This window comes from Maniola jurtina, chromosome 9, assembly GCF_905333055.1.
Source record: "Maniola jurtina chromosome 9, ilManJurt1.1, whole genome shotgun sequence".
NCBI lineage: Eukaryota > Metazoa > Arthropoda > Insecta > Lepidoptera > Nymphalidae > Maniola > Maniola jurtina.
The window spans coordinates 1,585,051-1,608,921 of NC_060037.1; the positions used below are offsets into that span (position 1 = coordinate 1,585,051).

Consider the following 23,871-nt stretch of genomic DNA (forward strand, 5'->3'; position numbering starts at 1 on the left):
GTTCATGCCCATCGCTCCCTATTTCGTCGGTAAGTAATGTAAGTATGCAATAGCGCGCACGCTGCCACAGTTTCGACGTCCATTGCGTTGCAAAGGCAAGCGACCTAGTGCGGCGCGCGCAATAATTAATCGCGATTAATTATTGCGTGAGTAGAGCAGTGTGTGGACGCACAGTAACTATGGAATAAAGCAAACAAGTCTAGACTTTAGACATTTTGTTTGATGTTATGAAACATCGACAATGAAAATTCCTTGTCAATGTTGTTAGGTCGCTAACCCTTCACTGACCCAATGCCTTAACTCACACCCTGTCAAAGCCCTGCGTAACCTGTAACCTCGATATAAAAATAAGATGATAGGGAGTCCTTACATATTTTTAGCTTGCAATGATACCCGACAGGGCGCTGATTGATTGCATCCGGCTCCAGTGAAGAAAAACAAACGATAAAAATAAATCACATATAAGAAAACTTGCAATAATAATATTAAGTTAGTTATTAGGAACTTTTCAATAAATATCACTTGCTTTAACGGCGAAGGAAAATATCGTGAGGAAACCTGCATGTTCTCCATAGTGTTCTCTGTGTGTGAAGTCTACACATCCGTGGCAGACCTTCCTAAACCCTTATTCTGAGAGGAGACCCATACTCAGTCGCGTATGGGTCAGATTGACCCATACGTGATAGTGATGAATGAGTCATTGACAGGTACAAATAGGTTGGTAAGTTCAGCAAAAGTATCTTATGTCGATGTCGGGCAAAAGCAAAGTAAGACCCAACTCGATTCCATAATCGAAGTGCGTTGAACCATAATGGGATGCGTCGGCAATTAAATGATCGAATCTATTGGTAGATAGGTACTGCGCTGATCAATTCAATAGCTTTGAGTGGCCGACTGGGAAATGGAGTCAAGTGCTTGCTATTACCCACTACTGGCAGAATGAATGACGCCTCCGGTATCTATTACTAAGCCTCCGCTGTCCGTCCGTCTGGCAGCCACATCCAGAGGTGATCTCTGTATCTCCTGAACTCTCATAATGTAGGAAGAGAGTTGATATTTTGGCAGAATGTGTATTTATGTTGCTGTTATTACAACAAATAATGAAAATTTCAAAATGGCCGCCATACAAATTAAAAAGTGTACGTACGTTCATGAGATATAGCCCGCTGACAGACGGACAAACGGACGGAAGGATCCGTACTTCCAGACACCGGAGGCATAATAGGGTCCCGTTCGTACTCTTTGGGTAGGGAACCCTGAGAAGTAGAGTATAGGCCTGGCCTTCTTTCTGTTTAAATCTGAATTGATTAAAAACATCTTCGAGTGTCGGTCTGGTAATGGGTATGATAACATTGAATACGAATTACGTGTACTTGCGTCTGGGATTTCTCCTATAAGTTAAAACGGATAAAACTGATCGCTGATTACAGCGGTGCCGCGAGAGTCGCACATGCCGTCATAGTACGCGTCCACCGCACGAACGTGCCAAAGAAATGCGGATAGTGTCACTTGCAGTGACAAGCGTTACCAGACGCTCGAATACGATAAAATGAAAGCTACAGTGTAACGATCGTAGTCACCTCAGATCGGTTAATGCAATAAGATTACCAAAAATTCAGCCAATTTCATGACAATTGCTATTGTCATAATGATTGATGAAAGTTTTCCGGGATGTACACGCTAGGTATTAGTAACGTAACTTTTTCTCACGGTATAATGAATATAGTTATAGTGTATAGTTGGATTTGTGTGTGTGTGTGTGTGTGTGTGTGTATCAAAAATAAGATTTCTGCGCAGGTACATAGACGTAACTATGATGATAGTGCTGTACACGTAATTGCCAAATACTAGCCTCCTCTTGTAGCCATGTAAAAAGGCGTTGCATTCGGCTTGATCTACTCGTTTGCATTGCGTACGGACTATGGTCCCTTTCCTGTGGCTTACTCTAGTATGCGATGATCTTAAAACATATATTAACGCATGTCTCATGACGCATCTCTAGATACATAACCCTAACCAGTATCCTGTTTAAATAAAGTTTGGTCATATGGTTCATTTCGACGGATTTGCCCAACCTCAATGTGGTAACATTCAAATATGAAAACATATGGGATTTTTTTGTCTGCACCACAAAATAGTTTGTGCCGAATACCGAAGGTTATGGATCTCTATCCACGGTGAGAAGTTAGTATAGGGCTCTCTGTTACGTAATCCCATACAAATGACAAAGACGAAAACTCAGTGGGCGTTAACCATTTTGAGACACCAACTACAGTTTCGTTTGTAATCCATCCATCCTTTTGATTTCTACACGGCATCGTACCGGAACGCTAAATCGCTTGGAGGCATTGCCGGTCGGGTGGTAACTAGCCGCGGCCGAAGCCTCCCACCAGATCAGACCGGAGAAAATTTAGATATTATGAAATTTACAGATTACACCTGCCGGGAATCGAACCCGGGACCTCCCACTAATAAGACCATAAGCGCTCAAACTGCGACATGACATACTTCAATCAATGCTGCCAAACCACTGTTGAGGGTTGAGGGTATTTAATATTTTATCTTTAGAAGACAAAATAAACATTGAGGGGTAGTTTAGGGGTTATGGGTTATATCAATCAAGCTGTCAATTTATCAGTTAATGCGGAGTGGCCGCTCCTTAAGAGGGCTCTCTCCGTCACTCGTTTCCACTCGTTTCATACAATTGTAGTTCCAATTTCATTTGAATATTAAGCAACCTAAGTCCATGAAATTTTGCAGACATATTCTAGAAACTAATATCTGTGTCTGTGGTTTTCCAGATTTCCGTTAAAATATTCGGTTTCAAAGTTACGCGGTCTTAAAAATTTTCATACAAATCTTGGAGCCCCTGTAACTTTAAAACTACATATTTTTAGAAAAATCTAAAACACCACAGACACAGATATTAGATTCTAGAATATGTCTGCAAAATTTCATGGACTTTGGTTGCTTAATATTCAAATGAAATTGGAACTACGATTGTATGAAACGAGTGGAAACGAATGACGGAGAGAGCCCTGTTAATGAGTCCACACCATGGACGTATTAGCTTTATGGTCCACACGATACTGGCCATACAAGATCGATATTAGATGTTTTGTTTTATTGTCATCCATTATAGCTTTTAAATTGGTTCCCTATGCCCGCTAAGTTTGGTGTGGGCTCTTCTCAGACCTGCGCGCGTTTGGAGCCCTCATAGCGTTAGTTTTAACGGTCACACGCCACGATCTTGCACTTCCTGAATCCCTGCGACGAGTTTGATGTCGTCTGTCACGTGCGAGGTTGCCATTCTAATATCTTGGGACCCCAATGTCATCGATTTTTCAAAATAATATGTACATATACCTACTTATGTGCCTTGCCAATTTCGCAACAAGTTGAAGTTATAAGTACATAATATAAGCTTTTTGCATAAGAAGGGCTTAGGCGACAGTCAACCACGCTAGTCAAGTGCGGATCGGAAGGCGTGTGAAGTCTACCAATCCGTACTTGGCCAGCGTGGTGGACCTTGGCCCTAACTAAACCTTACTCTTTGTGAGAGGAAACCCTAGCTCAGTAATGATCCGGGCGATGAGTTGAAGGTAGTGATGAATGTAGGTAAATAAATAGAGGAGGTCGCTATTTTATTTGATGACTTAATGTTTGTCTTAGCTTTTGATAAAGATCTCGAAGTGATCTCACAGTATGATTAATTAATTGCATGCCTATTCTAAAATAGACAAGGAATTCTCATAAAGTGAAAAAAATCGGTCAAGTGCGAATCAGATTCGCGCACGAAGGGTTCCGATACATCATCGTACGAGAAATAACACTTTGATTTTTCTTAATTTTCATGGCGGCCATTTTGAATTTTTTTAATATTTTGTTGTTATAGCAATAGAAATACTCATTCTGTGAAAATTTCAAATCTCTACCTATTAGGTACGGTTCACGAGATGCAGCCCGCTGACAGACAGACGCATGGACAGTGGAGGCTCAAATAGAAGCAGTTGGCTCCCTTCGGAACCCTAAAAATAGTCACATATTGTTTTAAATAAAAATTACCTACATAATAATATGACCACACGTCATCAAAGTGAACACAGAAAGAATGGAGTCGCGCTTTTGACTCAAATTTTTAGTTCATTAAATTATTTTCATAATATTGAAATGTCGAAAATATTTTTCGTTATAAAATGTGATTTTAAAATTGAAACAGGCGAACGAAAAATTTGAACTCATTAACCCAAATCTGTCATTTAGATTTGATTAATGATTAACCTTCGGGAAAACTTCATGATTTCACATTTCCATGCTACATTAACAGTTAACGTTAGCTTAATAAATTGGCAGTCAGTGGAGACTACCGATAAGAATACAAACTTATACTTAACTCGTCGTGAAATAGAACAACTAACTATAATACTACTTAACTGATCCCACTTTTTTCTCCAGGCAACTTCATAACAACAGTGGCACTACTCATGCATCCAAAACTGCGCGGTCATGTGACAACCATGTTCGTGCTTTCCCTCTGCGTGTCGGATCTTCTGTTCTGCAGCATCAATCTACCGCTTACAGCAAGCAGGTAACAACATATATATACTATCTTCTTCCTAGCAATATACCGGTATTTAATACTATCTTCTTCTTCAACCTGTTTTCGTGCCACTGTTAATGGATCCACGTGATTACATGTTTGTGTTTTCCCTCTGAGTATCGGATATTCTGTTCTGCAGCATCAATCTTCCGCTTATAGCAAGCAGGTAACAACATATTATATACCATTTTCGTGCGTGCAAAAGAAGTAATAGTGGTGTAATGTTGACAGGTACATCAAACAGCAGTGGGTGTTGGGTCCGCGGCTGTGCCAGATGTTCGCGTTCGTGTTCTACGGGAACGAAGCTGTGTCTCTGCTCTCTATGGTCGCTATCACCATAAATCGGTGAGTTGTTATAGCTAATTTTTAAAGTTTATCGTGTAAAATGTCAGAAAAAATACCCGAGTACGGAACCCTCGGTGCGCGAATCTGACTTGCACTTTTTTTTTAACAGTATCGAGACACTTGCTGGGGAGAAGGGCTGGGGATAGAGATTGAACTTTTCCTGGGAGACTATACGCTCAGGCGACAGTGCATCCAGGCAAAAAATTCAACGTTATTATAAGTTATTTAAATTTCTTTAAAATTTTCATTTATATTAGTCAAGCGCACTTGAGCAAGTGAAAACGTGTCGTAAACGAGGCACTCAATAGCAATAAATAACACGCAGACATTTATATACTTCTTGAGTGTTCCCACATATTTTTATTTTCCGATACTCAAGCGTTCGGAATACGTTCAAGGGAGGGGGCACTGCGTTTGCGCACTGCTTTTATCTTTATTCCTTCCGGGATAAAAGCGTGTTAAAACACTGACATCTTTATGGTTGGCTTTCAGTTTTCTTAAGACGGCCTGAGTGATTACTGATGAAACATTCGGAATTAGGTTAGAGATATTAAAATCATGACATAATGTGGCTAATTCTGTTGTACACAATCTTTACTGAATTGACACGTCTAAATCTGCTGTCCTTTTTAGCAGGAAATAGTATGAGATAAATAGTAATATATGTATTAAGTTCCTTAACCGCCGTGACTTGTGATCTAGGTCAGAGGAGACAAATGATGAGTATGAATATTAAGTTATATCAATGAGTTATATTGACATTTGAGATATTGATTCGTTTACATCAAACCACAACACTCGGTCGAGCTCTTTCAAGTCTCAAGTACCCCAAGATTGCACTGGATGATTTATTACTTTTATACCCTTCGCTTGACTTCAAAGTCCTAAAACATTGAATTGACTACAAGAGAATCATAACTCGATCTAGATTTAATTAATACAATACTAAACAATACTTTTGGCTTACAAGCATGACCTCAGTTTCTAATCGACTTCAAAAAATCAGGACTTGCTAATAAAAGTACAAAATGCAAAAACAGTAAAAATGCAATAGCACTCGACCAAGTGATTTATATAAATAACCAAACGAGGCATGAAACAAATGAATCCGAAAGTTTGTGAAAAAAAGTTGGGTTGTCAAAATATTTACAGAGCGTTACAGCAGTTAAAAAAAGATACAAAGAAAAAATTTGTTTTGAAACAATTAAATTGTAGGTCGAGAATTTCTCCTATACAAGGCCTCTGATTTATGTTGTCTTATTTTAAAATACAGAGTTGGATGTGTATATTTTGAAAATTTGTCGCCAGCTTATATTATTTTGGATCACGTAAACTTTTTCGTTGAAAAAGAATTTGAAAAATGTTATCGTTTTCAATAAATATTGGTCTGGCAATGAATTGATATCACTCGAAGACTTTAAAAGATTTATTTCTTAGTAAATCCAACATGCGATAACCAATTATTATTTGTATAATAATTGGTTAACAATTATATGTATGGTATAAACTGGTTAACAATTTTTGCTTTTAGGTTGAATATATTCTTTGAATGGCATCGTACCTTATTTTTCACATCACAAAATGAAACTACATATAGGTACTTCAATTTCCTAGTCTTTTAGGCAAGACTACTTTGAATAGGTGACTCAGTGGCTACAGGAAGTCTATTTAAATAAAAGTTAGGATTCATTGCCTTAATTCATAGGCATTAGTCCGGAAATTGTAAATTCTATATTATGTACCTTCTGGATATTATAATGTACGCAACTAGCAAGAAACTCGGCGGTTCCTCTTTCTCCTCAATAAGATTATTCAAATTATGCTTGGTTTCTTTTTTTTCTTAGTGTTGTTCTTTTGTCTTTTACCATAATCTGGTATTATGCTTTGTTTTCTTGTCATCCTTTTAAGTTTCTTATCCTTGCCAAAGTTTGAGCAGATTGGTTCACTAATCCCCATCCCTTATCAGGACAACAAAATATAGGTCTAGTTTAATGCCTAAGTATTTCTATTTTAAAGTTCTTATATTCAGATCAGAGCAGATTATCATGTATACAGCATTAAGGGCCTGTTTCACATCCGCGGATAATTTTGACATTTTGACAGATTCTCCCAGTAACAAGTGTAAATTAAAAATTTATAACACCCCCGACGATCCAAAGTATCTGAGTTTTCCAAAACATCATTTTCAAATAAATAATTATGTATTTAGGCAACGTCCATCTTGACAGCTTGACATTTGTCTATTGACATAATATTATGAACCTAACGGTTATCTAACCTTCTTTTCTACAAGAAAACTAGAAAAGAGCGGATAACTCTTAAACGGCTGAACCAATTTTTTTAGATTATAGCTAAGAACACTCTCGATCAAGCCACCTTTCAAAAAAAAAAACTAAATTAAAATCGGTTCATTCGTTTAGGCGCTACGATGCCACAGACAGATACACAGATACACAGATACACAGACACACAGACACACAGATACACAGATACACACGTCAAACTTATAACACCCCTCTTTTTGGGTCGGGGGTTAAAAAACTGTTATAACGTCGAATTTATTCGTTAGATAAAGACAAGCTCTACCATAATACTGACAATTGTAATTTAGAATGGCTCCATCATATCGCCCTCATACCATGTAACTAGATGTTTTAGTTAGTTGACGCTTGTTATTTTGAACGATGACGATGCATTTTAATTTAACGTCCCATTGTTGGATTGTAAGTTACATAAAAATATGCTAAGTGCATTGCGCCGAGTGATGGGTGTCGTTAGAGTTGAATGACGAGTTAAGTAAATGATGGTATCAGTGTTGAAAAGAATGTTATAGGCACTTCAAAAGTGCTTGAACCTTCAATAACGGTCCTAGTGAAATCGAAATTTTCTGGCTTCACGGACCATCAGCGCTGTATCCTGTAGGTCGGCATCAATCATTACTACAATCGCAATTCTTGTGATTGGCTGAATTTATGGTATTCTTGTTGCAACAATGCGTTGTAGCCAATAGTGAGCGAGCGTCGGCCAATCAGAGGTGATTGCGATCGTCACACTGTAGCTGTAATTTTATCGTAATAGTGAAGACCATTTTGGGGCTCAAATGTCAAGTAGTCATTTACTTATTCATATTTTTTGAGGCCACCTATTAAAGATTTTTATATGTTATATATTGTGGCTATCCTAAATACTTGAACGTTGCTTTCATGAAATTTTTACTTCCTCATAGAATTAAAATTAATAAAATTATTAAGGTCTGTTTATTAAGGTTTTCTGGCGAGGAATTCCCACGATACTGTGTCTGGCAATGCATGACGTGATTTCTAATACTATTTCAAAATAAATATAAAAAAAATTACAATTTGCACTTTGACGTAACTTTTTTTACAGCTTTGTTACCTGTTATCTCCCAAAGCCTTCATGATCCAAACTTCACTGATCGTTCCTCCCTGTGTTGGGGACAATACGCAGAGAAACTTTCAACTTTTATAAAATACCTAACGAAGGTCTGGGCCTCTCAGGCTCTCTCTCTAGAGTCTACAATATGAGTTATGATATGACGTACAGATCTTTGACCGTGTAAAACTCTGATTAAATAATTACTAAATAAATTGCATTCAACCGTTTGCAATGTTGGTATGTTTCGATTCGCACCTCTTCAATACGTTTCAATAAAGTTAACAACGTACAAGTTTATTTATCACAAACAAACAGTCTCCAGCAGGAATTAATTTTTAAAAATTTAACGACTCCACGGTTTTTATGGCTCCGTTTAAATGTTTCAACAAAGGCGTGGTTGACGTGTGTGTAAAATAATTTATAAATTTTATTTGTTGGGTCTGTCTGGCTTAAATTTTAATCCCATGTGGCTGACAACCATATTGTTATTTAGAATCATTTTTAGGATTCCGTACCCCAAAAAAAAACGGAACCCTTATAGGATCACTTTATTGTCTGTCCTTTTGTCAAGAAAATCATGAAATCAATGAATGAAATCATGAAGAATCATGAAATTTGGCAGATATGTAGGTCCTATAGCACAAGTAAAAAAAAACTCAAAAACTGTGAATTTGTAGTTAGGTACATCTAGGTACACTATAGGTAGGTAGCATGCATAGAAAACGCAACAAGCTGTTTTTGCTTTTCTCCCGACTTTTCTTAATTAACCACAGTTTTTACCGTTTTTTCCACCGAATCTATGTAATTACATAGTGCAGTTTGCTCAACATAGGTGTTAATCTTCGTACAATGTTCGCTTTCACGCATTTTCTAGACTTCATGTAAATATTTGCACGCCATCAAATAAATACTGAGTTTAGTGCCAAGTGCGTGACGTCTTTGAAGTTTGAAGTGGTGTTTTAGATTTTCTTTCTAATTTGATTGAAATTATTCTATTTTAGCAGGTTGTTTATAATATTTCTGTTTTGGTTGTTGGTCAAGGATACAGGAGATACAGCATGCAGCATCACTTTTCAGGTTATCCCTTCCAGAATAGCCCGCTTCCATCTTAGACTGCGTCATCACTTACCACTAGATGAGATGGCATTCAAGGGCTAACATGCATCTGGAAAAAAACACCTTAAAAGATCATACAGAGTATTTATTTGCTTCACCGAATAGGTATAGCAAATTGTAGTTCTTCGTATGATATCATAGTCTTCCGCAAAGTAATGCCTGCTTCTATATTACAAATATGTAATTAAAATCGCTCTCTTATTATCGACTAATAGATAGGTAAGTACTAAGTATATGTACATATAGATATCTATTTAAATAATCTTAAAAGACAATATAATTTTCTTATATTTATACCTATTAGTACTTTCCAGAAAGTAGAGTTATAGAGGCAATGATGTTACGCCTGATAGATCAACGTATCGGTGATCAGGGTTCCGTATCAGGAGCGTACCAATGGGACCCTATGTGCTATTACTAAGCCTCCGCTGTCCGTCCGTCTGTCTTTCAACGGGCTGTATCTCATGAACTGTAATAGGTAGAAAGTTGAAATTTTCAGTGTGTATTTCTATTGCCGCTATAGCAACAAATAATAAATATTTCAAAATGGCCGCCATGCAAATTAAACATTTGAAAAGTACATAATATTAAGGTTTTATATATCTTGAACGATTGTACGGAACCCTTCGCGTGCGAGTCCAACTCACACTTGACTGGTTTAATATAGTTTTCTCTGTTAGATCGCGTTTAACAGTTAAATCAATGGTTTTCATGCGCTATAAATCTAACAACTGTGTCACTGACTCATTAACTAACTTTCATCTAGGTTTTATTTGCGTGCCGCCAATGCTTCACATAATATACTCCTACGCATCAAGCGTTATTGCGCTCTACATTTTTTACCCGACTGCGGCGAAACCCAAACGAGAGTTATGTGTTTGACCTGTATGTATGTGTGTCCGCTCGTAACTACTCAACCTGCCAAATTTCATGATTCTAGGTCAACAGAAAGCACCTACCCTATAGGTTTCTTGACAGACACAACAGACAGACAACAAAGTGATCGTGAAAAGTGTGAAAAGTGAACAAACGGAACCCAAAAATTACGCCGATCCGTTGCTCTATTGCGGCGTGATTGGGGACAAACTAACCAACCTACAAACCAACAAATGAATACACTTTCGCATTTATAACATGGGTAGTGATTTTAATCTAGACTTTCAATAGCCATCAGCCGACATCGCATCTCTCACAAAGTTCCACCACGCCCTATTAGCCGTAAAAATAAGGCTATTCATGAGGCCGGGTCAGTTACCGAAGCACAAAGACTCTTTATGGAGAGTCGTGAAGCACGGAGACCCTTGCAAGATGCGTTGCTTTATTTTGTGCATCGCTTTCCGCCCGGCGCCCGGCGTTCAAACGAGGATGTGCTAAGTGTGGGTGATTTCATCAACCTTTACAGCCACACTTTGTAAGTTGAAGTAAAAAAAACATCCATACTAATATCACAGAGTAGGATCTACTCATGTGCTAATATTATAAATGCGAAAGTGTACTTCTTCATAATCTATCTGTCTGCCCTTTTCACGACACCCTCCGATTAACCGAGTTTGATGAAATTGAGTAGGTCCAGAGATGGCTTTCATCTCGGAGCCATCTCCGGGATGAAAGCCATCTCTGGCTATAGGGTTACCTACTTTTTATCCCGGAAAATCAAGGGGTTCCCACGGGATACTTAAACAAAATTGTCGCAGAGACCATATGGGTTTCCTTGTTTGTTTTTCTTCACCGGTGAAACGCATAGGTATAACTCCGAAAAATAAGAGGTACGTATGTGTCCGATATTGAACTATTACCCCTTGCTTTGCCTATAATTTTTATGAAATTATATTCCAAACAAGTGTAAATTAAAAATTTATAACACCCCCGACAAGTGAAGGTGACAGTAACTAGAAAAGAGCTGATAACTTTCAAACGGCTGAACCGATTTTCTTGGATGATAGCTAAGAACACTCTCGATCAAGCCACCTTTCAAACAAAAAAAACTAAATTAAAATCGGTTCATTCGTTTAGGCGCTACGATGCCACAGACAGATACACAGATACACACGTCAAACTTATAACACCCCTCTTTTTGGGTCGGGGGTTAACAATATAAAGCGCATAAAATTAGTACCAAATCTGTACAATCCAGTTTTCCCCGAGCAAATCGTGTAATATGTAATCAGGGGACTATATAGCTTGTACAGCTTAGCTTATCTAATCCTTCAACAAACATTTGTTTCTCACGGTGAGAGCTGAGTGCTTTTTAAGCGGGTGATAACAGCCACTTTAGGGCTTGATTCGTTGCTTTCGGTTTGTTATTGAAACGTTATCGGTTATTGGGAGGGCTGGCCGATAGGGTCCGTACTTTCGTTCACACAACAATAAATTCAAGGATTATGTCCTATATATATTACGATCGAAGTTAGAGAAGAAATATCCAAACGGAAGGATTAGTCCTTCTGTTATTTATTTAAAAAAAGTTAGATACTTATGACCCTTTAAACATCTCTATTTTTAACCCCCGACCTAAAAGAGATGTGTTATAAGTTTGACGTGTGTATCTGTGTACCTGTCTGTGGCATCGTAGCTCCTAAACTAATGAACCGATTTTATTTTAGATTTCTTTGTTTGAAAGGTGGCTTGATCGAGAGTGTTCAAGAAAATCGGTTCAGCCGTTTGAAAGTTATCAGCTCTTTTCTAGTTACTGTAACCTTCACTTATCGGGGGTGTTATAAATTTTTAATTCACACTTGTAGGCAAGTGATTTTAGGCCTCAATTAGAAGTTTTTTATTCATGCGGGTTATGTTAGACATTCGTTCCGTTTTATTATTTTTCAACGAACGTTTGGATTGAACCATAAATATTATAGTGGCTTACACTTCTAACAGCTCACACAGAAATAATAACCTGAAGTACAGTACGTATATTATTATTTAATCGCTTTAGACTCTCAGCATGTAAGGAAGGATCATAAAGACACGGTAAGAGCAATTAGTTTTAACGTTTTGTACGCCTTGCAAGAAGCCGTTACCGTTATTGCTCGTCAAACGATTATTTTGAATCATTATTCTAAATTATCTAATTTTTAGGGTTCCGTTATCCCTACCTACCTCAAAAGGAAAAACAGAACCCATATAGGATTGCTTTGTTGTCTGTCTGTCCGTCTGACGTGTCTGTCAAGAAAACCTATAGGGTACCTACTCCCCGGGGGTGTTAAATTTTTTTAATTTACACTTGTTTCAGATACACGTTGATAGCGTACTACGACATGTACTCGCAAATCTACACCACCACCAAGATCTGGATACAGCTGCTGCTCATCTGGCTCGTCTCTTTTGGCTTGATGGTGAGTATCCGTCTATTATAGTCCTTCTAAGACCTTCACAAGAGAAATCGCGTTTACTTCTATTCTCTTTGTTATCTTGTTATCCACTGTCGAGTTCTAATCTAAAAGATTATTTATTTTGACGCCCGTGGCTTTGCCCACGTGGATTAAGGGGTTTTTAAAAATCCCGTGGGAACTTTTGTAAAAAGTATCCTATCCGTAGTAGCCCATCCTTGGGATGCACGGTGACCTGTACCCGTAAAACGAAAAATAAATCCGACTTCAAAAACCACAAACACTAAAAAGTACAAAATAATTTTTGTTTAGCTACACGTGTAATGTACCTAGGTATGAAGTCGAACGAGCATATTAAAACAAAATTAGAAATCCAAGAGTGAAGCTCGCCCGACTTCATACCTAGGTACATTACACGTGTAGCTAAACAAAAATTATTTTGTACTTTTTAGTGTTTGTGGTTTTTGAAGTCGGTTTTATTTTTCTTTTGAAAATTTTTTATTTCACACTTTTTAGTGGCCCCACTGTACTATAATATGCTATGCCCAGTTAAAACCCTACTGTTTACTAAGCTATTACACTGATCGCGAGCAATTTGCTCTTATCCATTGAGGAGTTCTGTTCTCCATCTCCGAAGATATTCATCAGATCTTCACCAAATTTATATGGGACCACCTGCACAGTATGGTACCCTTTCAAACAAAAAAAAAATTTTCCAAATCGGTCCAGGGGTCTTTGAGTAATCGGGGAACATACATAAAAAAAAAAAAAAAAAGATTCCGACGAATTGAGAACCTCCTCCTTTTTTGGAGGTCGGTTAAAAACATATAAACCGATGATTCTTCGCTGTTTATTTTATGAGTCCTAAATGCAAAAATTTTTTTTTTGGTTATTAATTGTCATAAAACTAATTTTTAGGGTTCCATACCCGACGGGACCCTATTACTAAGCCTCCGCTGTCCGTCCGTCGTCTGTTAAAGGGCTGCATCTCATGAACCGTAATAGGTAGAGAGTTGAAATTTTCACAGATTATAAAGTTCTATTGCCACTATATAACAAACAAATAATAAAAATTTATAACGACCGCCATTTAAATAAAAAAAGTGTTGTTTCTTGTACGATGGACGGAACACTTCACCCACCCGACTCGCATTCACCCGGGTTTTTGAATTCAGTCACTCTACATAATATTGCCTGCGAATTTTGTCGCCATTGCCTGGTTGATACAAACAAAGATATACATACATATTATATATAGCATATAGCACAATACACCCTCACACTGAATGAATGATTGAACGTAAAGATTATGCGTGTGCGCTATTAACGTAAATGGAATTAGTTCATTGCACTTCCCCGCGTTACTTGTTTAATTGTCCCGAATTACCGCGCATGCGCTGTACATCCGTATTACGGTGCCCTCATTGACGAACGGACGACCGTAATTACAACTTCCATTAGTAATAGTGACGTATTTTGTTAGTATTTATTCTGTGACAGCGAAAAGTTTCCCGCTCGCTTCGCTTGCGATAAAAGAGCAAGTTTGTTCTGGTAACAAATATATGCAAAGTTACCTTACCTTTGCGTTTATTTTTACCCGACTACGGCAAAGCCGAAAGGAAGGGTTATGATTTTAGGTATGTAATATCGGTTTGGAGTTGAACGGATATGAATATGAGCATATCCAAATAGTATCTCTCCCATACTATTAAATCATTGTAAGTAAATAAATAGCCTCCTACATCAATGGTGGTATTACATAAGGCCGAACCATGTTGATTGTTGAATGGTCTCCATAATTGGTAATTTAAATTGGTGCCGTGGTAATTGTTAAACGCTGCTCATTCAACGCCCGCGCCTAATCCACATTCCACATAACCTATTATAGTTTTTAACTATGTCTATCTAACTATAGCTATTAGGATTATCATTGCTAGTTAAATAGGCCTTGACAAACACGAAGCGACGCGCGATGGCTGTAGATGGCAGTTATACTGAACGCGTAGTATTCAGGTTGAAATCTATAAAGCACACTTTGACTTTGATTAGACTTAAGTTTCAGTTAAAATGAGACAGATTTATGCCAGCGGTATAACGCTGTCTCATTTAACAGTGTCTTCAGTCTGAGCAAAGTCTTCACTCTATAGATCTCGGCCTTATGGCTTTTGAGCGAAAACCACCATGTTGCAACTTCTGCTTGACCTACTAATTGTTTTACACGCACTATACTTATCTACTGCGGGGAAAGAGAAAGATTGAAGAACTTATCGCAACCAAATAGATCGATAAATCACCCACTGCACAGCAGGGTTAAAATAAGTTTAGGTAAACAATGCCAACCCTGCTGCTTTTCCCTACAAATTCCAGGAGCCGCGTTGGGGTGTTTCCGTCTCGCGTTTTGACTGCCCAAGCCTTTAACACTGGTACATATTGATACTATTCAACGCGTGAGGTCAGGCTATTTTTGTGGTTTTTGATTATGTTACTTCACTAATTTGCAGATGCCTCGTTGCTTTGCAGGTTTTAAATAATATGTATCTAGGAATAGACTGATTAGCATAGAAACTCTATACATAGGTATAGCATATAAGATTGCGTTTGATCTAAATCTTAGGCCCCGATTACACCTGTAAGTTTTACTCACGTAAGTAGCTTACGTAATTAATTGACAACAAAGCTAATGTAAATAAATGTAAATACCTACTTATAAAATTGTTTAGTAAAGTCGTAAGTTAATCAGCTAAGCTGCATACAAGAGTAAAATTTACAGGTGTAATCGCGGCCTATCAAAATAAATCGAACTTAGAACTTTCATTGTTTAGGCACAAAATATTTTTAGGCAGGTAAGCTTGAGCAGTTTGCAGCTTACCTACGCAAAAATACACGGATGCGTAGAGGAAAAGATCTACGGTAGGTACTGTAAGGGACTTCTTACAAAACACCGAGTCTTCGACACGTCACTGGCAGGCACTGATGAATTTACTTTTATCAAAGCGAAACTTCTACACGGACGGTTGAGAATGAGATGCAATTACTTCACACTTAATATTATAAAGGCGAAAGTTTGTATGTGTGTGTGTGTGTGTATGTTTGTTACTTCTTTACGCAGAAACTACTGAACGGATTTGGCTGAAATTTAGAATGGAGATAGATAATATTCTGGATTAGCACATAGGCATTTATCCCGGAAAATCAAAGAGTTCCCACGGGATTTTGAAAAACCTAAATCCACGCGGACGAAGTCGCGGGCATCGGCTAGTGCGAAATAAAAATGAACTAAAACTGCTATGAAACGCACTTTATTGGCTGTATCATATGAGTAAGCGAAATATTACAAGATTTCATATACTATATAAGATAGTCTTCACTTCTGTCGCTTTTACCAAGCAATACTTAGATAGAATTATAGATCAGTATCTACAATTTAATATAGAATTTTTTTGGCAGGTACCACCTCTCCTCGGCATCTGGGGCCAACTAGGTCTAGACCCGGACACGTTTTCGTGCACGATCCTCCCCAAAGACGGGAAAAGCCCCAAGAAGTATCTATTCGTGTTCGGTTTCGCGCTGCCCTGCGTCGTGATCATCGTGTCCTACTCCTGCATCTACTGGCGCGTCAGAGAGAGCAAGAGGAAGCTTGAAGGTCGCAGGTGTGTATGTGGGTGAGATATCGAGCCTGCTATTTGTACTATTAGTAAGGGGAATATAGCCTTATTACGACAGCGCATATAAACCATATAATCCACGCACATGCAAACTGTGAAATCAACTCCCATCGGCGGTGTTCCCACTAGATAACAACATGGGGTTATTCAAGGGGAGGACCAACAAGTTCCTGAAAGGCCGGCAACGCATCGGCGGTAGTCGGCACTTCTGGTGCTGCAAATGTTCATGGGCGGTGGTAACCACTTAACATCAGGTGACCCGCCTGCTCGTTTGCTTGCTATTTTATTATAAAAAACCTGTTTGCTCTGGGTAATGAATGTTGACCCAAGTCAGTAACGTTTTTCAAAAATCCGGCCGAAACTATGATTTTACGGGATAAAAAGTAGGGTCTTTAGCTGCCCCCGGAATGCAAGCTTTTACCAAACATTAAAATCGGTTAAGCTGATGGACTGTGAAAAGCGCATTTATAATATTAGTATGGAAGTATGGATTGCATTTCAAGTATCTTTCATAAGTTTATGAACTTCTGTTCTGTTAAATTAACATTAAACTTAGCGCTCACTGCGCTCTCACTAACGCTTTTTATTCGGTTTAATTCTTTCATACATCAATGACAAATACCCGTTTACGAAAAAATTTGATATTCGTTACGCTCGCGTTAATATTATTACCTGTATCTTTTTAGTTCTTCGCTGAATTTGAAGTTTAGTTTTTCACTGTAGTTTTCGTTAGATTAACAATCATGCGTTTGTGTTTAATTTTAAATTTATGTATTAGTAATTTTAATAACTTTTCTCTTTTTCCACAGCAAACTCAGTGGACAAACAGCCAAAGAAAAGGAAGAAGATTCCCGCCTCACAACGTTAATGCTAACAATATTCCTGTGTTTCCTCGCTTGTTTCCTCCCTCTCATGATTATGAACGTCTCTGATGACGGCATCACATATCCTTGGCTGCATATAATCGCGTCAATATTGGCCTGGGCCTCTAGTGTGATCAACCCCATAATATACGCAGCAACCAATAGACAATATAGAGCGGCGTATGGCAACCTTTTGAAGTTTTGCAAAAATAACCCCGTCGCTCGAAGAACTACGTGGGGAAGTAGGACTGTGGGGCATTCATCAAATTCTCCACATTACGTTGATAATAAACGGAATAATTTGAAAGAAAAGCCAACTAATTTATAGGCTTGCTGTAATTACTTGTTGATACCAAGTCGCAAAGTGTATAAGGACCATTATAATTATTGTTGAATTTTGAATCGATCTCGTTATAAATGGAACTCTCTGAAAATTGTGTCGATTATTTAGTTGATACTAAAAAAAATAACAATTGAACGTAGATAGTAGCGTATTTGTGATTTAAACATATAACAAGTGTAAATTAAAAATCTATAACACCCCCGACAAGTGAAGGTTACAGTAACTAGAAAAGAGCTGATAACTTTCAAACGGCTGAACCGATTTTCATGGATTATTGCTAAGAACACTCGATCAAACCACCTTTCAAAAAAAAAAAAAACTAAATTAAAATCAGTTCATTTATTTTGGAAGCTACGATGCCACAGACAGATACACAGATACACACGTCAAACTTATAACACCTTATTTTTGGGTCGGGGGTTAAAAAATATTGCTGTGCTGGCAAATGACTATTATGGCTTCATTTAGTTTGTTTATTGTGTAAAAGTTACAAAGTTACCACTATTCTATTTTATCGGTTTCACTGAGACGGCTCGTGAAGTAGGGCGCGGGTGGCGGGAGAATGACAGTTGACGTAAAAATCCAGAAATTCAACGTCATCGCTGTTTTTAGGGTTCCTTACCTCAAAAGGAAAAACGGAACCCTCATAGGATCACTTTGTTGCCTGTCTGTCTGTCCGTCCGTCCGTCCGCCGTATCTTCAAGAAAACCTATAAGGTACCTACTTCCCGTTGACTTGGAACCATGAAAGGCAGGTAGATGGGTCCCTTCCCCACGAGCCATCTCAGTCAAGCCGTACACCTATTCTATCACTTTAATTTATGATAAATCATGTGCATAGTCATTTACCATGTGTTTATTCACAGTTAAGCGGTCAAACACGAATAGGTCTTTTCATGCACCAATAAATAATTAATACTGTATGCGCGATAGAGCAAGTAGAATGACCCATCTTAACTGTAACTACATATTAAGAGCGTAAATACTTATGTGAAAAGTGGTCCTATTTCCTTTAAGTTCTCTTGTAAATAAAAATTATTAATAAGTCAATATTGTACATATAATTTCTACTAGAATAATATAATGCGAACTTTAAAACATGCAAGCATGTTCCAATGTGTAGACGTTGGAACATGCTTGCATGTTTTAAAGTTCGTTGAATCAAATTCGAATATCTCCCCAGTCTTCAAAACTTGATCGTCAAACATGTATCTGCGTGGAGATCCAGCATAAAAACTTATTATATACTTAATTACTTAATCGTTAATTAGTACATGACCAAAGTAATTTATTTTATAGTGTTAGTGATATACATAGAAATCTCAATAATATATGGATAGATACTTACTATTATTTCTGAAAATAAGTAATATTATGATGATTTTTAGAGTTCGGAACCTCAAAAAAAAAAATGGAAGCCACATGAGGGTGGAAAATGAATCTTTCCTACTAAGCCTACATTAATACTCTAAAATTTAGTTGACATCAGAATCAATAGGTACCAATATATATATTTGGAACTAATTAATATACCTACCTACCTATACACTTTTCTTTTGCATTGTCTTAAAACTGCTGAGAAAAAATTAGACAGATTTACTGTCCTTGTGTTATTAAATCCTCTTGTCGTAACTTTATTGTGCAACAGTATCGTAAAAGCATTATCAACAGTTTATTCATTAAAAATAGCGAAGTCGTTATTTATGTATATTATACGATAGCAATGATATTATTAACGACTTTGACCTTTAGGTATTTGTGGCTTGAGTGATCAACCCTGAGACCACCAAAGACGATACAGAACCTAAGAGTATATTTTTTTACATATATTTAATTAAGTACAAAATAACAAAAAAAGTAAGTAAAATAATCAGCAGTTACAATATTGGTGATTATTTCACTTGTTAGTTTTATTATTTTATCTATAAAAAATACTTAGTTCTTGTTTAATCTTCGATGATTTCTCTCCTCAAAACATTCCGTATGCTTATTTAGTTGATATTATCAATTATAATAACAATAATGACACAATTAAGTATTGATATTAATAATTATTATTGTGTTTATTGAATACTTAGTACAGTACCCAGCAGAAAATACTGCATATCGTATAGAAAGAGATAACGGGTTTTTAGAACGTTGTCTCTGTCGTGTCGTTGGGACACGGGTACTTGAATGATAGAGCAGAGAATTTGAATACTTATTGTAAACCAGTAAACCAATTTTGTAACGTTTGTTATAAATATAATGTTGTACGATTATTATAAAAATAATGTAGATAGTATTCTAGCGTTTAAACTATCATGTGAGACATTCACAATACTGTGTGAATTCCATTATAAGTATAGATTGATATGGCTATACTTACATACCTAATTAGTCGACGTAAGCTTTTTTATAGCCGTAACAATTTACATGTAATAATGTAATAAGTACTTAGTTTAGTTGACACCAAGACTGATATTAAAAGTCAATTAGAATAATAATATAATATTTAACAAACAATATCATAATATTTCTCCGATTCTTATCACCTAAATACGAATAATTTATATTATTATTTGATCATCACTATTTTTCTTTCGATCAAAACATACCAAAGTTTAATTAAATGTATAATTATTTACGTAAATTGTGTTTTATTTCAGTGACGCAATTCAGCGTTGATCCAACGTTGATCTGGCATGCTTACTTTGCGATCATAAATGCATTAGCACCCTTTTATACCAACTATACTACCTTGATAGCTCATCGGTTGAGGAGCGGACTGAATTCCGAAAAGGTCGGCGGTTCAAACCCCACCCGTTGCACTATTGTTGTACCCACTCCTGGCTTTACGCCTCCAATTGGAGGGGAGAGGGGAAAGAAAAAAAACTAGAAAGTACATTGAAAAGTCTACATAAAATATATCTAGGTACTTATATCAAACCGCAAACTGCTTGACTGGACAGAACGGTCAGGGGGTAGATAATATGCAAATAATATATTAGGAAACGAGTTGCAAGAGGGTAACTTTCCCACAACCCGTGTCCTCCTGAACCGTCTCAGTGAAACGTATATCTTTAAAATAAACTATTACTTATCTGAGTTGGAGTTAGTACAGTCAGCAACGAAACTAGGTTTGCACGCGCTCATAGTCGCTTGTTATACTGGCGGGTTTGTTACCTAGCTCTGTTGCTGACTGTACTATTCTATTATATAAGGTCGAAATAAAGGTTTTTTTTTATTATTAAGTTGGATGCGTTTTGACTTGTGAACTAATTCGACAAAGTCGGCTTATAGCACTTAAATTGCGCTAATGGCAGTATCATCCTCACAAGTTTATATAAAAATCTTTACTTGAAAGGGGCCAGTTTAAGAAATTAGCTATAGTATCGACTAATTCTCATAAATTGCGAAAAACCAAATTAAATTTGAATTTCGCGGGCAGACACGTCTCAAGCCCCTTAAGTTAAACCGTGTAGAGCGTTCATTACATAATATGCTACATGCAAATCACAGATATAAATGCTCTATTCTATGGTCTAATAATTTTTAGCTTGACAACACCAACATCTGGTGCTGTCAAAAATTGTCTATGGTTACTTGAACTTGTCAGCAAAGAGGGTTCTCTAAATTCCGGTAAAAAATAGCAAAAAATGTCGAAAAGGATCGCTCAGAGCTCCGTAAACTGGGCCGCTTTGGCCGAAAGGGTTCCGCCCCACCAGAAAGGCAACCTTCTCGCTTTCAAAGTCAAGTCCGATGGTTACCTTCGAAGGTTAGTTTTTACATGGTTGTTACATAATTTTAACATCGATTTTTCTGCACAGTATTTTTTAAAAAAGCAAAATATACTTTTTCAAGTTAATCTTGATAATTTGCACACTATAGGTACCTATATTTCAGAAAAAATTTACTCAACCAAAGATTTACTTAGTAATACTTCAGCATCGTTATCAAAAATTATTTTTATACAAGGTAAAATTTTGTTTTGATTCTCTAGAACTGCAGGGCTACGGCCCTATTACAAACTGCTTGTCTCATCGCAAAAAATTGGCTTCAATAATAAGGCTATCTAGCGTTCTGCTGTATAAGATGTAAAGGATGTGTGGAGGTTCTTTTTGAACTTTAGAACACATTCCTATGCATACAAACTGCTATGTGTAAATTAGAAACTTAATTTTTTTCACAAATGTGTTTTATTATGTAGACCCCCACTAAAAAAATCTGCAGAAATTACACCTGAGCAAAGCTGGGGCTGTACAGCCGTGATAGCCTAGGCCCTAGTGGTTAAGATGTCCGTCTCCTACTTGGGAGAATGGGGGTTTGATACTGGTCATGCACCTCCAACTTTTCAGAGTTATGTGCATTTTAAGCAATTAAATATCACTTGCTTTAATGGCAAAGGCAAACATTGTGAGGAAACCTGCATGCCTGAGAGTATTTTTTTATAATAAAATAGCGAGTAATTGAGCAGCTGGGTCACCTGATGTTAAGTGATCCATGATGTTCTCAATGGTGTGCTAAGTCTGTCAATCCTCACTTGGCCAAAACCCTGCTCATTCTCAAAGAGCTTGGGTGGTCAGGTGGTTGACAATAAAGCAAAACTATCAAAACTTTTTTTGGTGCTATCACTAACATAATGTCTATCTAACTGTGGTAAATTATTTTGACGGTTGAAAAGCGCTTGTAAAAGTTTATTTGAATAAAAATTTATTCTTTTCCATCTCTGTGATAGGGTTCTTGCCAACCCTGCCGAGCCACCCAAGATTGACTGGGCACTCTACAAGAGGGTTGTCCCTGTTGCTGGTATGGTGGACAACTTCCAGAAGCAATATGAAGCCCTGAAAGTGCCATACCCTGCTGATACATTGACTGCCAAGGTGGACGCGCAGTGGGTCGAGATCAAGAAGGCGATTGATGTTTTCATTCAGGATTCCAATGCTAATATTGCTAAGTAAGGATTGTTTATTTAAATACTAGCCAATGCCCGCAACTTGGCCCGCGTGGATTTAGATTTTCTGGAGGGAAGTCCCATGGGAACTCTTTGATTTTCCGGGATAAAAAGTAGCCTAGCAGTTTTTCCTAGCTGTCTAGTAGTTTTTCCGTGAAGGAGTAACAAACACACACACACACGCACGCACGCACGCACACACACGCACGCACGCACGCACGCCGCACGCACACACACACGCACACACACAAACTTTAGTGTGATGAAAAATGAGAACTCTAAACCACCTTTTTTGGAAGTCAGTTAAAAATAAAAGCTGTAGCTACATTTTAATCATATGATGTGCTTTCAATCTTACCATTTTCTATCTAGTTATATTACAACTTATATAGGTTGTAATATAACAAGAATGTATGTAACTCTTCATGTAGGTTGAAAGGGGTATATCTATATCCTTAGACAGAAACAGGAAGGAAGAAAGGGAGGCCTTTGACCAGCATTGGGACAGTTCGGGCTAACAACAATAATATATAACTCTTATGCCTCTCATTCTATCTAAACACCTAATTTAAACTTTACCATCAATTTATTAGGTACCAAAAAGAAATCGAAGAGACCAAAGCAACACTGCCATACGATCAAATGACCATGGAGGACTTCCGCGATGCGCATCCCGATATGGCCATCGACCCCATCAACAAACCCACATTCTGGCCTCACAATGCAGAGGAACAGCTGGGCTACGTGGACCCGGACAGACAACACGCTTCCGGACATTAAAACAGTGATTATATGAAAAATAAATGAAATTAGATACAAAAATGATAGCTTCATTTCATCAACGAAGTTATGTCATGTTATGATACAATTTGCGATACTTTTAATCTGCTCTGTATAATTTATGTAGAAATAAAGCGAAATGTTTCCAGATTGTGTTGTTTTTCTACATCAAAAAGCCCACATTCTACGCCTCAATGTAAAGGAATTATAGGTAGAACAAGTTGATTAACAGATATCAAGTAAGACGCCATAGACTGCCAGTAATGACAATAAATTCAGATATAACAGGATAAAGTAAAATAGCACCAGACTTCAAAACTAAAACCTAGCTACTCTTACGCCGAGATATATAGGTAGTAAAATTGTTTTTCTGTCACTCATAATGTATGTCGGTAGGTACACTATTAATATGTATAAAATCAGAATTTTCTTCTCTTTCATTTGAAATCTCACTAAACACTAAAAAATTTCGGAGTACCAGTACTTTTTGGTATGTAACACCCAC

General features: G+C 37.3%; 2 protein-coding genes across 4 annotated transcripts in view; both read left to right on the forward strand.

Moving 5' to 3' along the window:
* Positions 1-17,910, forward strand: part of LOC123868126 (protein trapped in endoderm-1) — a 31,307-nt gene extending 13,397 nt beyond the window's left edge. For 2 of the 3 annotated variants that reach the window (XM_045910499.1, XM_045910500.1), the window contains 5 exons: positions 4,456-4,588; positions 4,832-4,945; positions 12,687-12,789; positions 16,231-16,445; positions 17,258-17,910. In XM_045910499.1, coding sequence (XP_045766455.1) covers positions 4,456-4,588; positions 4,832-4,945; positions 12,687-12,789; positions 16,231-16,445; positions 17,258-17,639 — 947 coding nt within the window. In that variant the 3' untranslated portion in view covers positions 17,640-17,910. The remainder of the gene's footprint in view (positions 1-4,455; positions 4,589-4,831; positions 4,946-12,686; positions 12,790-16,230; positions 16,446-17,257) is intronic. The other variant, XM_045910501.1, reaches the window with a different exon arrangement.
* A 3,287-nt stretch (positions 17,911-21,197) lies between these two features.
* Positions 21,198-23,516, forward strand: LOC123868370 (ATP synthase subunit d, mitochondrial). Its single transcript, XM_045910860.1, has 3 exons — positions 21,198-21,410; positions 22,371-22,589; positions 23,180-23,516. The coding sequence occupies exons 1-3, from the start codon at positions 21,292-21,294 to the stop codon at positions 23,364-23,366; spliced, it is 525 nt and encodes a 174-aa protein (XP_045766816.1). The 5' UTR covers positions 21,198-21,291; the 3' UTR covers positions 23,367-23,516.
* The last annotated feature ends 355 nt before the right edge of the window (positions 23,517-23,871 follow it).

Coding starts and splice junctions, on each gene's coding strand:
- LOC123868370 (XM_045910860.1), top strand. CDS start 21,292: ATGTCGAAAAGGATCGCTCAGAGCTCCGTAAACTGGGCCGCTTTGGCC. Junction 21,411..22,370: donor TCCGATGGTTACCTTCGAAG/GTTAGTTTTTAC, acceptor TCTCTGTGATAG/GGTTCTTGCCAACCCTGCCG. Junction 22,590..23,179: donor TCCAATGCTAATATTGCTAA/GTAAGGATTGTT, acceptor TCAATTTATTAG/GTACCAAAAAGAAATCGAAG.